The 17,019-nt window shown below is 44.1% G+C and overlaps 1 protein-coding gene across 4 annotated transcripts in view; it reads left to right on the forward strand.

The window, feature by feature from the left end:
- The window catches only part of PDE8A (phosphodiesterase 8A), a 144,254-nt gene that overhangs the window by 11,539 nt on the left and 115,696 nt on the right, over nucleotides 1-17,019 (forward strand). Inside the window, exon 1 of one of the 4 annotated variants that reach the window (XM_064668890.1) lies at nucleotides 12,233-12,259. The exons of 2 other annotated variants lie outside the window; for them this stretch is intronic. Coding sequence is in view for 1 of the 2 variants with exons in the window: in XM_064668887.1 (XP_064524957.1) it covers nucleotides 13,575-13,835 (261 nt within the window). In the remaining variant the exon portion in view is untranslated. One more of the 4 variants, XM_064668887.1, reaches the window with a different exon arrangement.

Genomic DNA, 17,019 nt, shown 5'->3' on the forward strand with positions numbered 1-17,019 from the left:
TTCCAGGTGCCAGCCCTGATAAGATGGTCCATGAAAGTCATGCATCAAGCTTCAGTGACCAAGCTCTTCAGTAACCTTGTTTTGTTGCCCTCAAGTTAGAATGAAATTTCTCCAGTCTTTGATCTCTTGTATAATGTACAAACACCCACCAGATTTCTGACCCTTGAGTATGCGACACATGCATTTTCCTTTCAGTTGACAAACACAGAACCTGAAATTATCCAGGAAAAAAAAATACCAAGGCCAAGTGTAGGAAAGGGTTTGTTTTGGTTTGGATTTTTTTCTTTTGGTGAAGTAAAGAATATGCTGGAGATAGATTTGACAAAATGAATGATCCAGATTTTCGTGGCAGTTGCATCCCAGCTCTAGATGTCATAGCCACAGCTGATCTAAGCTGTGCTGTGCACTGCAAGGGAAGGAATCAGGTTCAGGCCTGCCAGAAGGCCCTGAGCACTAAACCTTTCTGTCCAGAGTGGGATATGTAAAGCTACATTTCCCCAGGATTGCTGCCAAATGACTAATCTTGGACACTTTCAGGCATTCCAGCATGTCTGGTTAGTGGTTACTCTAGCCATCCTATCGTGTTTTTGGGAACCAAATGTCTTGCATGCTAAAGCAAGGTGCATATTGTACATGGGGTGCCCATAATGGATGTAGGCAGAGTTAGCGGCCAGCACACAGTGACTTTACATCAAAGATAACCTTGTGAAGAGGGATCACTGTGTATGTACTCAAAGTCAGAGATGCAGGGGAATCAGACCCTTTTCTTTAAAGTTTACTTAGGAGTCATTGGCAGAGAGGGATTTTTAAACACAGAGTGAATGAATTAGTTCATTAACTTCTGTTTTCATTTCCATGCAACCTGTTATGGCAAGAGGTGAGCTAATGAAACCGTGCACTGCAATCAGCCCTTGCTCAGACAAGCATTACACTATTTACAGTAAGAGAGCTCATGCTTTCTGCAAAGAGACCCCAAGCTCTGTTATATAACCTTGCTTGTTCCAATGTACTAATGGAATCCCTAAAACTGGACTGTGGTGATGCCTTCATTGCATGGTTCACAGAGTTGTCTCAGGGCATACTCCAATGGGTATTCAAGCTTCATCTCATAGGATTTTCCTTTTTGTTTAAGGTGCAAAATATGTTTCTAGAACCAATAATATGTCCAGACACTGACCATCTGTATGTCTTTTCCTGTAGGCAGTACCTCTGCCAGAGGCTACTTCTGGTTCATGTGAATGCTGTTTGGGGTTTCACTGTACTTTTTACTTCAATGATAAATTATTGTGGTTTCCAAAGGTTAATCATTAGTGCTCTGCAGAAGAGATGTCCTGTCCAGATAGTGTGGTTTCCTTTTAATTGTCTTTTTGGATCTTGCTTTGTTCTTATCCTGTGGGATAATGTGCCAAAGATGGCACCGTGCAGGCTGTGTTGACAAGAGTTGAACTGCACTACAAAATTTTCCTTTTGATCCTGCTTTTTCTTCTGAACTCCCCCAACTCCTTTTTCCCCCTTATATGGAAGTCCTTTGCGCTGTATCTCTTGTTTGGATCAGTGCTTGATGGGTTGGATCAGGTCACAGTACTTTCTTGTCTGAGGCAGCATGGATATCCAAGAGGATGAGCTGACCTCCACAGCAGCTGGTTATGTGAGGAGGGAGCCATGTGCTGGTGAAATCGGCTTCCCAGCCCCAGCTAACACACTATGTTGTCTTGTCTTTATAAGTAACACTGAATCTTCTTATAAATGTATTAAATTTTGTGGTTACGTGAATCTATTGTCTTTGTTGAGAATTACAGTCAGTAACCAGTTGTACCAGTGCAAGGAGCTATTGTCATGTCCTAACCTGTTCCCTAAAATACCAGGTATCTTCATAGAGGAGGCTTAAAAGCCCTTTGTCAGGGTCCATTCACCCTGGCTAGCTAAGCCCAATTTTAAACTCACAGAACTCAGTACTCATGAAACACACTTCAAAAGAGGACTAAGTAGCTGCTTTAAGTGGGAAGAACTAGGGGCTACAGATGCCACCCACCAGTTTCCTGACTGGCTAGTTGGGATGTGTAAGGGCTGGGGATTGTCCCCCTGAACACTGTCTCCAGGGCAGTGCTGTGAGCCATCCCAGGTCGCTGGGCAGCCGTGCTGGGCCTTCCCGGCTCCGCTCTGCACCAGGAAAGGGAGGGAGTGCTCCAGCTGCATCCGGCCCGTCCGTCTGGCCACAGGAGGCCCTTGAAGTACAGAACAAAATAAATTCCTTCAACCCCAGCAATTTTCTCCAAAGCAGATCAGCAGGCGGCAGGCCTGTGTTGTGTGGCTTGCAGCGGGCATTCGTGAGTGTCCCGAGATGCCTGGGTTTTGATGACTATATCCCAAAGACATGCCTCTGGTGTTTTTCTGTGCCCACAAACAACATTTGAAAGACATCACATAGAGGACCAAAATCGTCTCAAATGGCTTCAGTGGACTTGCTTCTGATCCAAGAGTTCCTTGCCTGGGTACCAGCACTCAGGCACTCCGGGTGATTTGGCCACAGAGAGCCATCAGCAGGCTGGGAGAGAGCACATCAGCACACCTCTGTGTCTGCTGTCCATCCTGCCAGAACTGCTGCTCTCAAAGTCCCTCTTGAAAAGGAATTGAACTGTTATGCAGAAAATGCCAACAGTTCCATGCTCAGACAAGAATTAGTAAGTCTTTTAAACCAGCAGAGTTGAAAAAATAGGCCGAGATGAGAACTGTTTCCTTGTAAACGGTGGGAAGGTTGTCTGTGGGTTTCTGAGCTTCTTCAAAAGTGTCAGGTTATTCCCCACATACAAGTCAGAAACTGAATAACCCCACTGCACATGTCTCCCCATACATTAGCTCCTTTTTCTGCTGTAGTTCCCATTCCTTACAAAGCTGGAAGATATTCCTTTCTAGGGGCAAACCTACTACCCTAAATGCTACATCACTTGACTATTACTAGCATTTTCCTGGTAAATTGGCTTTCAGAGAAACGCACTCTTCAGTAAGTATCAGAAAGTTATTGTGATTAAAGCCTTTTAGATGATCATTAGACAGTTCAAGCCTGTGGCTGACCCCAAAAAGTTTCCCACTGATGCAGACCAAGATGTGCTAACTCTAGGAGAGGCAAAGCATTACTGCAGAACACAGGTTATGAGACACTTGAAAAATATGGAATTGTAGTTGGCTATATTAACTGTCTTAAATATATGATTTCCCAGAAACCACTGAAGCTTTAAAAGGTGGAGACTGATGAAGGGAATCAGCTTACAGCCTTACTTCTGGGCAGTGACAAATACTTCCTAGGTGATGTGGAGCAAGTCACTCAATATTTTCCCATCTATAGGAATTGGAATCATAAATCAACTAGTATTTATGATGTGTTCCAGTATGTCTGTGATAGGGCCATATAACTTTAGATAAAAGAAAGTTTACTTTTATTTATTGTTCAAGAGATAAAAGGAAGCAGCACAGCGTCTGTTCTAGAAGAAATCCATGGTTTCTATAACCTCTTCTGAAGTTCTTCTCTCGCTGAAGTGTTTAACAAAGCTTGGATGTAATGAATTCTAATCGAACGTGCCTAATTTAGCTGAACACTTTAAATTCTTTCAGTTATATGGCTCCGGTCTGTCTGTTTTTGTTTTACCTTTTTTTCCACTGCTGAGCTCCATAATTGTTCCTTTTAGCCACAGTCACCTAAGGTCAGGCTGTACCTTGCTAAGGAGCCGAACCGCAAACACGGCTGCCTAAATCACGTGTCTCCAGCCCATTCCTGTTATTAATCCTCCCCAGTTCTGGGCCTAGCACTTGGCAGAGCAACAAAAGTAAACTTTTTATCAGAAGTTCGCATTTTCTTCAAGTGGAGGATGAGCTGGATAATTCCTGCCTTTATTTTTTGAAGAATATTGTAGTGTGGAAGCTACCTCAGATTTATTTCAATAATGCAGGGGGTACAAATATATTGAAAGACCAGTGTTTGTGCAATGTGGATTTAGTCTGATAAAATTCTGTTTCTCTTCCCAAAATGTCTTTTGGGGATAAGTTAATTTCTTTCTTCCACATATTAAGAAACAGCCAACACAGCTAGCCAGCAAAGGAATAAGCAACAATATGTTTTACAAAGCACTTGCAATCAGAGGATCTGCTCCCTCTTACCTAAACCTGTGCCAGTGATTTCTGTCTGAGCATCTAATGTTGCAGGTAATTCACACAGTGATGCAAATTTCCTAACTGTCACTATAGGTTAATGCCTTTTTTTACATTCTTAAATGTTCAACAGCTTGAGCTGCCAGTCAGGAAAGTTTGCATTTCTCTGGTTTGTTTTGTAAAAACAGTATCTGCATGAAAGAAGTCAAAGTATCATACGTAACATGTACAGCTACAGTCTCTCTCCAAGCACAGCACTTCCAAACAGCCCTTGTATACTAACTTTTTTTCTGTTATTTAGCTTACAATATTAATAAAAACTTGAACGGAAATGCTGTGAGGGATGGAATTTGCTATATTGCTACTTTCTTCTTTAATTTGTTTTTCTTTTGATCATCTGTTACATGATCAGTGAAATACCTTGCAGCTGGACACAGAGTTTCTGCTGTGAGATGAATTTAGACTGTTCTCTCTTGTAGTATTTTTCTTGAATACCTGTACTTCTCCCCAGCGAAAAATTGATTTTGCTGGGATTTCCTGTTCCTCCTGAAAAAAAGCATAGCCGTGTGTGGAAAAAGCTTTTGTAGTGAGGTTCTTTTAAGTGTTTAGATTTGGGGGTCTGAAGAGATGTCATGTGCATGGTATGATCCTGACCTTCTCAAACGACTCTGACACTTGCCTAATCAACTTCTAAGAGTGCAAGGAGATGAACAAATCTTCAGTTGCTTTGTCCAGATTGGTATACTTGTTGTGCTAGTGAATTTAAGAGCAATTGTTCTGACTTGGTTGTCTTAATTCATTGTGAGTGAAACTCCCTGAAAGCAGCAGTGTAAACCAGATTAGGTTTGTAGGGAAAGGTGCATTTGGCACTTGGAGCATGTGAGAGATAAGGGAAGGAGCAACATTGCTCCTGGGTACCTGCAGCCACCAGAGAGGCCTCTATGTGAAGGCATAGGAAGTAGGGAACTGTGCCCTGGAGGTATATCAGGGAGACAGAGAGATGGCATCACAGCTTATTTCAAGTGAGAGGAACTAAAAAGCTTCTTGATGGAGCATTAGGAACCCACTCCCTTGGGCACAGTAAGTGCAGACACAGAAGGTCTTGCCAAGGTAGATATAAACCATGAGATCAGGCCCTTCAGTTCATCAGATCATCCCCCGCCCCATCTGTTTGGAAGTCTCTCATGAATTTAAAGCACATATTTTAAAACTATTTTTCAACTCTGTTCCCAAACCATTTTGGAGGGGTTTTTTTTGGTTGTTTTTTTTTTAGTGCTTGCTATTGTGCCTATGTTACAGAGCCTGTCAACCCCTGCAGCACCCAGCTGTGCTGGCTGTAACCATAATTCACACAAACTGCCAAGTGCTGTTCTGCTTAATATGACAGATCCTTCCGTGATAGCTGTGCTACAGCCAGCCTTGGTGAGCATGTTGGGAAGGACAGTGCCCATGTGAGCAAGATTTATGTTTGTTAGGGCTGTGGTGAGTGAGCCTGCAAGCACTGCCTTCCCCTTTTCAAAAACTCAGAAGATTTATCTCCCCAACACATCCTGAGTCTGTCTCTCTCTTTTTTAAATAGCAACCCCCAGAAAACTTACATGCTTTGGTTTCTCCACCTGTCCTCAGCGGAGCTTCTCCTTATCTCTTCCGCAGGGTGTCATGTCCTCTTGCAACCCTTGTGGTGGTGTTCTTCCTGCTGCTCAGCTGGATCTGCAGACAGCTGTAAAATGGAGTTTACGAGAGTCATGATCTGTGAGTGCTGTGCCATGGCACCGCAGAGGTCAGATTCTTGTACATTCCTCCTTACAACTGTCTGCACGCAGAGCTGCAAGCAGGCAAGGGACAAGAAGCCCAACTTTCCTGAGGAGAGCTTACAGAAATAAGAATACAGTTGGGAAAATAGTGTGAATTGTGAATGAACCATTCCTCACAGAGCCTGATTGCAATGCAAGAACTGGATGTGAAACATTCCTGGGAAAGGGGTATATTTGGAGAGAGTAATCAATTGCACAAGCATCTCTGGGTTACCTGTTGGTGGTGAGGTATGGTCCTCTTGGTGAATTAAGGGTTCAGCTTCTTATATATGTAAGGATACTGCCTCACTCCACAGAAAGTCTTAACATCAGGGAAGGACTGTACCTAGTCAGAAATGGCTGAGTGTATTTAAAGGTATTGCTTAGCCCAAAGAAAGGAAATCTACTTGAGAATACAGCTAACAGTTTTTAAGAATTCAGATGAGGTCCAGTTCCCTGTCTTATATTCAGATATGTTTGTAGGATAAATTCTTCAGACGTTTGAATGATCTAGGAACAGCCAGTACATGGGATTTTTTGCTATTGTGAATAAGTAATAAATCACTGCTCAGTATGACCACAGATGATGGATCTCTTCCTTAAATAATAAATTCAGCAACCATGAAAGCCGTCTGTTTTGCAGGTGTACAGCCTGTCTTAAAAAGGAATTTTGGAGAGTTTTTCAACTTCTGCTGCTGCCATACAGCAGGGATGAGTTTTTAGCTCTGTATTTTGTTGTTCTCTTTGCCACTCTTACTCCTTTGGTCTTTGGTTAAGGATGCTGGTCCAGGAAGGTGGGCTGCTGGCCATTAACACTGCTGGTTAACCAGGAGCAAGTAAGAAAGTGGCAGTGGGGTTCTGGGAGAGAGGAAATGGGGAGAGAGTCAGGACAAAGAGTCTGTGGCTTTGAAAGCCTGCCTTGAGTGAGTCTCCCCTCATTAACCTGAATGGATCTTTTAGCTACTGGGGTAGACTACAAAGACTAAGAGCTTGCTCTTCTAGCTTTGATGACCAAAGAAAACTGACCTACTGATGGAGGAGACAAGTTGCTTTTTTCTTTTACTGATTTTCTTTTGTTTTCTTTTACTGGATCTCAGCAGGCCACAATAAGGGGTTATGGCATCGGGAAACAATTTAGGAGTCTGAAGGGTCCTGAGGCCGGGTTGCCCTTGGGCTGGGCCAGAGGCTGGCTGGCTAGGAGTGGGTATCCAACACACTTGGGAAGCAGAGGGACAACAGGCAGCAAGGCCTGTAAGGTGTAAAAATTGGGTATACCACTCCACTGAAAAGGTTGCATACTAAATAAATCTAAGTTAGCTTAAAAATACTTAGGAAGAGAGAAGGGAAAATTCTCCAACAGAGGAACAGCTAATTCTCTATGGTCACAGCTGGCTGCATGGCGCTGTGTAGCCAGACAGATAATACTGCTTGTGAAGCACAGGATAATTATAGGGGAGTGGGTGGGGACAACAGTGCTTTGTTCCTCCCTTCCCCACAAATTTTTGGGCAATTTGGGGAGAGCCTACAAAAAGCAAAAAAGAGAAAGTATAAAGCTGAAGGATACTTAAGAAGCATTGGACAGATGGACAGTTGTGAAACCAGAAAAAATGGGGGGGCTTTTGTGGGAGTTTTAAGGGATTTGACTGAGCTTTTGGGAGATCATAGAGATGAGAATTACTTTGGGGTTGGGCAAAGGATTTTGATCTTACGGGGTGGAAATGGCAAAAGAAAGCAGATGACAAAAGGGGTACTTAGAGGAGGAAACAGAAGGATCTGAGGGGAAAGTAGAAAGAAGAAGGAGAGACTAGGAAATACCAGAAAGGGAAACAAATCTTTAGCATAGGATGGGGCTAGGAAAAATACTGCCACAATGTGGGACAGCAAAGAAGGTAATCAAAGTGGAGAGAAGGCAGAGCGGAGAAGGGGGGTACATTTTTGTCCTAGAAAAAGTGTCTGTCCTGCTGACCACTGAGCAGCAGTGACTGTGATGGGTAAACTACAGCTGCAAAAGCTGTTCTGACACCAGTTACAGTGATGACACTTGTATGTACATGAAGTATCTGAGCTTTAGACTTGGACATCTTCGGTGCTAGAGCTGAAAAAGTTGCTGACTTAGACTGCCTTGAAGGCTCTGATTTCCAAGTGGTACAGACAACTGTCTGTGTTCTGCAATTGCAATTACACAACAACAGCAAACTCGACAGCCTGCCAGGCCATCAGAGCAGCCCTTCCGTCAGCTGCTTTGAGGTTTTTCAGGACATCAGGGGAGTGGTGTAGAAAACAAACCCATTGTACTTTTGTACATTCCACGAGTTGGGGATGAGCTCTCTCAGGACAAATTTTACACTTGTCTCATGTCACCTGAAAATGACTGTTCCAGGATACTGATGCTTATACACAAACAAGCAGAAGTACCCTGGCCTGCTTGTGGGGTGTAATGCTGATACTCACTTGTGGCTGAGGCAGCATATGGTCCTTGTTTCGTCTTCTGGAATATCTTGGGCTGGAGAGACGTACTCTGTCACAGCTTGCACGTGTCAGTAGTTAGCAGTGTAGAGTCCATTCAGCTGTTTGTGTGCTGGCACATTTTCCACTGTTCCTCCTTCTCCTCCTCCCCACTGCCTCCTTCACTGGCCTAGAGACCAGCAGGATTGCCTAACTTTTCATAAGGCCAAAAGACACAATTGGAACATGTAGCTGACTTGGGGGGAGAAGCAATTAAAACAACATAGAGTAATCTCACATCAAGATTACTGCTTGTGCTCAGAGGACTGCAGTCATGCTTGCTCTGCCACTGCTGGACAAACATTTTTTAAAGCACACTGATATTTGTTGTTCATGCAGATGTTAGTCCATCATTTCTTCTGCATAATTCTGCCTGTCATTGTCTTGGGTACTGAAATATTATCAGAACTGGATTTTGGCAACTAACTTTTGCTCTAGGCCTTCATATGCATTTTTGTGTAGCTTGACAGGAGTGAACTGTCCCAGTGCTCATGCACAAACTTCTATAATGTGCAATGGGAATTGGTCAAGGTCTGTGGGAAATGGATGGATACTGCTGATACATCAAGGGAAGTGCTTTTGCTTATGGAAATTTGCGGGGGGATAGCAGACATGGGGAGTAGTGGTGATCTGAGGTACAGTGCGTTGTTCAGTCTTTTGTCAAAAAATTCAGGATCCAGTGTAATTGTGAGATGGATGGGGATGTGGCTGAATAGTGTAATTTTTGATCCTTTTAAATTTTGAAGCTCATGTATTTCTTCTCTAAATACTTTGATCTTCCCCAGCACCCATTTGTCTGCAGATCAAGCTGATAGGAATCATTCCAAGCTCTTTCCTAGCATTATTTCTTATTCTGCAATCCTGAATGAAATTCAACCTTATTCTCCATAAATAAACTTTCTCATTCCTCAGCTGTCTCCTAGAACTAGTTCTCTTCTGACCTCTCCCTCATTGACTCTGTGCTGACATTACACTTCCCCCACAGCCCTAATCTGCCAGTGTCTACACTCCTATTCTTCCTCTGCTCTTTTGCATGATTTAATTTTTTTTTGAATAATAGTGCCCACCATTTCCTGAGCTCCTCTTCAGCAATAAGCTTGAACAAGACCTTTTATCCACAGAGTTCATACAGTGTAGTGACAAATCACTACCATTGGCAACAATTTCAATGTTTTCACCCCTTCTCTCTGATTCTAGTCTTTGGGTAAATCTATACTTTCAACTGTATTTTTCTATTGGCAATAAAAATAGCACCAGTGTTTTCAAATTGTAGAGAAGCAAGACAATGCCTGTGCCAGCATCTTGTTCAAATAGCAATTTTTGTCTTTATTGAATTTTTTTCAGTGTAACGACAACTCCAGTGATTTCTCAATGGCTTTTATTAAACTACTAAGGGATTATTCAGGCTCATCTCATCCTCCCATTCAAGGCAGTGTGAGTTCTCATACGAAAATCTTGCAAATGGGGACTTTTTTTTTTCTCTTGAAATTAGGCTGTAGAAATAATCAGTAATAATCTGCCAAGGGATAGTTGTGGAAAAACTTCTGAAAAAGGAGCAAAGGGGTCATGCACATGATGTTTGCATATACACTTTCTTGTTTTATCATGCTGATATTAAACAAAGCATGCCCTGTGCCCCCTCCCTCCCTTCCCCACTCCCCAGTATTTGCCTATCATTTGCATAAATGGAGGTATTAGTTGAGTGGGAATTTGTTTGACTTCAAAGTGGAAAGCAGGGATGTTCCCAATACTGGTATTTTTTGAAATGACACCATGAATTGTACATTTTGTCTTTGTGTACCTGCAAACCAAACCCATTTATTTTACAGAGTAGAAAGCTTAACTCTAGGTGTCAGCACTGCAAACTGAATGTGGAGCTCTGAAAATGAAGTTTTGCTGTCTCTTAACTCCTCCAGTGCCACCAGAAATAAAGTGCAATAGCAGTTTCGCTGACAGATCCATTAAGGCTGAAGAAGAGAGCCCACACTTGTGGTTAATGGTACAAGTAGGAATGCAGCATTCTGTTCTTACACAGCCTTTTTCTAGCTGCACTTAAGTGTGTTCTTATTAATGGGATCTAGTAAATAATGTTTAACATAAAGGAAAGAATGAGGACAAGATGCTGCTCCAAACAATGCCCACTGTTTCAAATGGATATGTTAAGCCTTTCCCTTCATTTATTGTTAAGTGCTTATATTAAGTGGGTGTCCAAAGTGATGAGAGAGCACAGGAAGCTGATGTCTTTTTCTGGTTCTAACAGGCTGTATAGATCAGCTAAATTAATGGGGTGGATGAAGTTTATGTGACTATTGCTTATACTTGAAACTGCACAGTAGCAGAAACATCGGGAAAGGAAAGACTCGATTTTCCAGCCTTTAATGCTGGCAATTATGAGAAGTAAATAAAAGCACTTTGACAGTGCAAGTACTGTGGTTATCCTGAAAAACCACATTTCTCAAAAGCACCGACTTCTGGCTTTGCATCTCTCAGCCTTATAAGGTGCTCTTATCTGCATCAAGTGATGTTGTTACATACATGAATGAAGAGCTTCTTGCCATTCTTGCTGTCAATAGTCATTATTTATCTGCATGTTTTGCTTTTAATTATGACCTGATGGCACTTGTCATGTTGTTGAGGTACTGTTCAAAGTCTGGCTGTTCGGAATGCACAGAAGTACTCATGCTGAATTGGCTTCTGAAACCCACCAATTCTGACAGGGGAGTACAGAGGTGATTGTGGCACAAAACTGGAGTAATTTTGTTTCCTCCTGTGATACATCATTTTTCCCTCCTGAGATGCTGGAGCTTATTGACAAAAGTCATGTCTTTGATATTTGGGTTTAACCATGTTCCTAAATCTAAAGTTTGGTTGGGCCTTCCCTGAACTCCTGTTGTCTCTGAGCTGTTCCTGAGCTAGTGAAAACAGGCAGGACCTTGGAGAAGCACCTCTGTGAGTCATTGAGAATAAAGGTAGCAGAAGCTACAGATGACATAGTGAAGAAAGTGAAAGGCACATGTGGAACACAGAGCTCTTAGGAGCTCATCAGTTTGTGTGTGGTCTGTGGTAGAGTACGGTGTCATATGTCTGTCGTGGAACCTGGGCTGCACTTGAGCTGGTACTTCTGGAACACGTATTGTCTGTAGTAGTAACTCGCCTTGCCCTGGGCATTTAAAGGGCTTTAAATACTGCGTTTCCTCTCTTAAAGTATGTACAGACATATAGTCTCCCAGCACATCTATATGATAAGGAAATATAGCTACTTCGAAACGATATAGAAACAGAAAAGGTTTATTTCACATACATATTCCAGGAAAAAGTCTGCCTGCAGTTAATTTCCCAAGCCCCAGGGCCTGGCTCCACCCATAGCACCATCTTCCCTTTTCACAAGGCTTTGCTTTCAAAAAAACATTCTCAAAGAAATTGGCACGGGCAGATTCGGAAAGGAAAACGATGGGAAGCAGCAACAGACTCCGCGCTCCGTCCGGCTGTCCTGCTCCCGAAGGAGGGAGCCCGGTGTCTCACGGGGCAGCGCGCCGGGGTCACCGCGCGCCCTGAGCGCTGCGGGCCGGTGCGGTCGCACGCGGTGTGCGGGGCCGGCGCGGGCGGGGCGCGGGCGGTCCCGCATTGGCCGCGGCCGCCGCTCTCACTGACGCCAGCGCGGGCCGGAGGTCAGCGCGCCGGGCGCTGCGCCGGCTCCGCCGCGGCCGAGCTGCCGGGGCAGCGCGGGGGGAGCCGCGGGGCGGGGCGGGGAGGGCGGGGCGGCGGAGGGGCCGCGGCCGCCGCCGCCGCGGCCGCCGAGGAACATCAATAATAACAAGGTGAGCGCGGAGCGAGGGACGGCGGCTGCGGGGAGCCAGGCATTTCCCTGCTGAGGGATGCAGACACCACGGCCCCGGGAACCAGAGCTCTCGCCGCTGCAGCCCTTGCCGCCGGGATGGGACGCTAGGATCGTTTTCCTTCACTTCTCGCTCTTTTTAATTTTTCCTTCTCCTTTTTTTTTTTAATTTTTGATTTTTCACCCCCTCGCCGTTTCGCATCACTTCTCTGCCCAAAAAACCGACCGCATCATGGAGGCCCTTTGATGCCTCCGCCCGCCGCGCCGGCTGCCCCCGCGGCTCAGGGAAGCCCTCCGGGCCGTGCCCCGCTTTCCCGAGGGGGCTCCCCGCGGCCCGGCCCGCCCCTGCCCCGCGGCACTGAGCCGGGATGCCGCTGCGGCGGCCGGAGAGCCCCGCTGCCGCCTGACGGGGGGCTCTTCCTTCCTTCCGACGACGGGATCCTGAATGTCACCCCCGCGGCGGCCGCCCGCCCGCCCGCGACCGAGGCGGCGCGGGACGTGCCCAGCGCGGCGTGAGGAGCGCAGCCGGCTCCCCGGGGCGGCCGGGCGGCTTTCGGTCCGTGTTGTTGTTGTTATTTTTTAATAAACCGTTGATTTTGGCCCCCAAAGCACACCCCAAAGCACGCCCCCGGCACAGCGCAGCGCCGGGCTGGACCGCGAGGAGTGAGCGCTGCTCGGCGGGAGCGCGGACGCGGAGGTGGGGAGCGGCCCCCGGCCCGGTCCCGGGTTAATCGGTAACGCGGAGCAAGCCCGGGTGGAAAATGCGCCGTGCTCCGGGCTCGGGGGAGGAGATGGTGCTGTGCCCCCGGCCCTTCTGAGCGCCGAGCCGACGCCGGGGTGTGTGCGGTTTGGGGTTTGGGATTTTTTTTTTTTTATTATTTTTGATTTTGCTTTTCCCCCCTCTTTTTTTTTTTTCTTTTCCCAGAAGGAAAGAAAATCTTACCAAGATTCTCAGATGGCTTAGACAAATTAATAATAATCTGTGAAAATACGAAGTCGACCGGTTCTTGATTTCCCCCCTTCCCTCCCCTCCAGCTCCCCAGCCCACTGCTGAGATTGAGATAAAAGGACCTGTTTCCTGGAGGACGAGGAGAACAGACACGTTTCTGGTGGTATAGAAGGGACCGATGGCAATGCTTCAGAGTGTATTTGAGACGCAGGAAAGAGATTCAACCTGTTAACAAAAAAATTAAGCAGGGGGAAAATATCAACGGGAAGGAAAGATATATATATATACATATATATATATACACGTATATATATACAATTTAGAAGTATTCCCCAGGTGGCCACAAAGCATGGGCTGTGTTCCAAGCACCAACCTCTCTGACAGCAGAGTGATCTGTCACAGTAGCAATGAGTCTGAGGAGTGCAATTTCCCTCACCAGACCAACACAACCATGTCTCAACAGCAGCAAGGCAACCCCGTCCCAGGATTATTCATTAAATGCTACAACACATCCACTTATGAGGCGAGGACTAATTCCTCTAAGAAAGACAAGAGGGAGAACAGCCAGAGCATGGAGGCAGAGGCCCAGACCGGCAGATCCAGTGTTAAGGTAAAAAGGGTGCTAAACATGAGCACTGTTTCTCTCAGAACCGGAGTTGGCTGTAGCGGTTTAACCCAAGGAGTCTCCCTGCCTTTGTGGGGGAGCTTTTCCTGGCTTGAGCTGTTACTTTCGTTTATAAACTAATCAGTGTCTTGAAGACTTTATAGAGGTACCCAAGTCTCTTTCTTCGTTCCGTAAAATGTGTTTTCCTAATTCCGGAAAGGAGAGCGGTGTAATTGACCTCGTCGGTCGTTGGAGCCGGGGCACGGGTCTTGCTTCTGAACCTGGAGGGGCCCGTCCGTCCTGGTGGGACTCTGCCGTGCAGGGGAGCTGCCCTAACTCATGTGTGTGTGCTGGGTCGTCCCTTGGTCCTGTTTGTGCTTGTCTTGTTTGGAAGCATGGGCAGATCGCAGACTGAAGCGATCTGCTTGCTGGGCTGATCAGCTTGCGTACCTCTTCCATTCAGAAAGTTGAAGGGAGAGCGGCAGCCTGTTTTGCTCTGGGTACTGATTTACATTAACAACTTGTTGACCTTGTCTGTAGCTGCAAATAGGGTATTTTTGTAGGTTTTTTTACATGTGTTAGCGCCCATACTTTTGAGTAGAGATACACCACAAGACTGTATGAAGTCGAGAGACACATACTGAAAAAAAAATTGTAATTTGTGATTATTTTCTTTAAAGTGAGACAGTTTGTGGTGCGGTCGCTTGTTTACTTTCTATGGATGGGCTGTTTGTTTGTGGGTTGTACTTTAGTTCCTAATGCTATAGGTTTGGATTATGCCTTTGCTTTTCTTGGGGAAACTTTTTATTTTGTAAAAATAAGTAATTGCAAGTGTAAGAAAAATCAAATTGTAGCAGCCCAGGGGGTATTGTATAACATGGCTGATCTGTTCTTGTTCTGTGATAAGAACTGAGATACACATGCTGTAAATATAAGATACATGCTTGAGATGCAGGCAAGATCTAGCTGAATGTCAGGAGTTTTGCAGATTAGCAGAAACTCGAATGATTAGTAGTTTTCTTAGGATTTTTACTTGCATGGCTTCTAGAGTATTGACCTGGAATAATTAACTTCAGTTATGTGAGTGATTTTCCTCAGTTGTTTTCCTTCAGATTTAGTAACCTCTGTTCATAAGAGTTTTAAAAAAGTCTAGAAAATTACCAGACACTTTGTAAGTAGCGAGTTGGAGGAGGAATTAACAATTAACTAACAGAATGTGGAGCTGAATGGTGTTGTATTAAACTAAATTTTTTGTGTACAGGAAATGAACTTTACGGCCTTATTCACACACGATAGACATGCTTACGGCTTATTTAACACAGTAACCACACTAAGGAAGCTTAAGTTTTCATCACAATCCAGACAATTGTCTTGTTACCTGAATTTTTAATAGTGATTATAATTGTATGTTAGCAAAATCTAAACCAAAAATAGTCTTAAAATTTATATTCTGTGAATGTCTCCTGTGTGCTTGCTTACAGGGAAAACCCCCTCCTAAAATCCTGTCTCCAGAAGCACGCGTGGGAAGCAGTCTTAATTTTGTTGAATTTTGTTGTTCAGTTTCAAGAACTTTGTGCAAATTCTTGTTATTGGGTTTGGATAATTCAGCCAGACGCTATAGGGTTGCTGTTGGTTCATATGCATGCTGTCATCTCATTGGCAGTCACTCAGGTTTTTATCACTCGATCCCATTTTCTGCCCTTGTCATCACTCTAAGCACAGTGCTGTGAAAGATGGGTTTTGAGGAATGAGAGCCGAGTTCTGTTTGCAATCAGCTGAATGCAAAATCTGTCGGACACGTCACATCTGCATTATTTTCATGTGCAAAATCCTGTAATACTCTCTAGAGCTGTAAAGCATCGTGGTATTTCATTCTCTGCTTTTATCCTTAGTGTGTACAGTACGATCAGATTTACAGTTCTTAGTGTGCCAGATAACCGTTATCTCGGAGATTGTGCTGGAGTGAGGGATCGCTGGAGAGCAGTTTTCACAGTACGGTGAAGTTGTTTACAAAGAAATAGTGTGAGAACATTGAAAATAAAGGACAGGAGTCTGAAATTCCTGAAGCCAAAAGGAGCATTGGGCAGGATGTTTTGTCTGTTTTGTAACTGAAAGGATTTTTGATTTGAGAAAGAACTGTAAGAATTGGGGTGTTACTAAGAACCACTGCTATTCTTCAGAGTGTGCACTACACCCTTCATGGCCCCAGGGATCCCTTCAAACAAACACAGCACGCTACAAACGTTTTGTGCTTTGGGCAGTGATGGTGTCACCCAGAATTTGTGTGAATAGTCCTGAATGACATTTTCACTTGGTTTCAGGTACTTTAAATTAAATTGTTATATATGTTCAGGTTAAAGCCAAGAGAACACTGTGTTAGAGCTAAGAACAAAACTTGGCCTATGCGTAAATCTCATATTTTCACTTTGACTGGCATTAGTGTTAAGTTTATTAAAACATGTATAATAGTGCAATAATTTTTATTGAATCAGTTTGTTAGCTATAGTGCACATTTTTCAAGTCAGAAAGTGTAAGAAAAAGAAAAAAACCCATGCTAATTGTAAAGTGGCTTTATATATATTACTAATTAACCCCCCAACTTATTCTGGTTTTATGTTTATGTCTTACTATATCTTTCTTCTGGTAAAATAGCAGAGGAACATTTTGTGGATGTGCAGTGTGAGCATACTGTATTTTGCGATTTGCATCAATTTATAAACTGTAGCTAAGAAAGTTACCTGTTCTTTCCTAATATGGAAAAGCCTAAGTTTATCCATCCAGATTTGCAGAACAATCCCGAAAATATGTGTGTATGCAGAGATAAATGCCATAATACCTATTTCTGGTGTATGTGAGTATGGTGATAGTACATGAGAAACGGAGCAGCCCTTTTAAGTCATGGCACCTGTATCTCCCTCCTTAAATAGTATTTTCATATGTGGCTTTTATTTGAAAATTTATGAGCATCTTGGAATAAGTGCCATATCCAAACAATGAACCAGCCATGAAAACTCTTCCCTTAATTTTTGATATATTGACTCTGCAGATTAAACCCTGTACTAGTGAAAGATGAGCAGAACCTAGATAAAGGGACTTCATCTAGGTTTGATTATCCAGTGCTACATAAAGAATATCAAATTACACTTACCCAGTACTGTTGCAAAGGAGAGTTTCTCTGATTTTTATTTTA

The sequence above is a fragment of the Pseudopipra pipra genome, chromosome 12, assembly GCF_036250125.1.
Source record: "Pseudopipra pipra isolate bDixPip1 chromosome 12, bDixPip1.hap1, whole genome shotgun sequence".
NCBI lineage: Eukaryota > Metazoa > Chordata > Aves > Passeriformes > Pipridae > Pseudopipra > Pseudopipra pipra.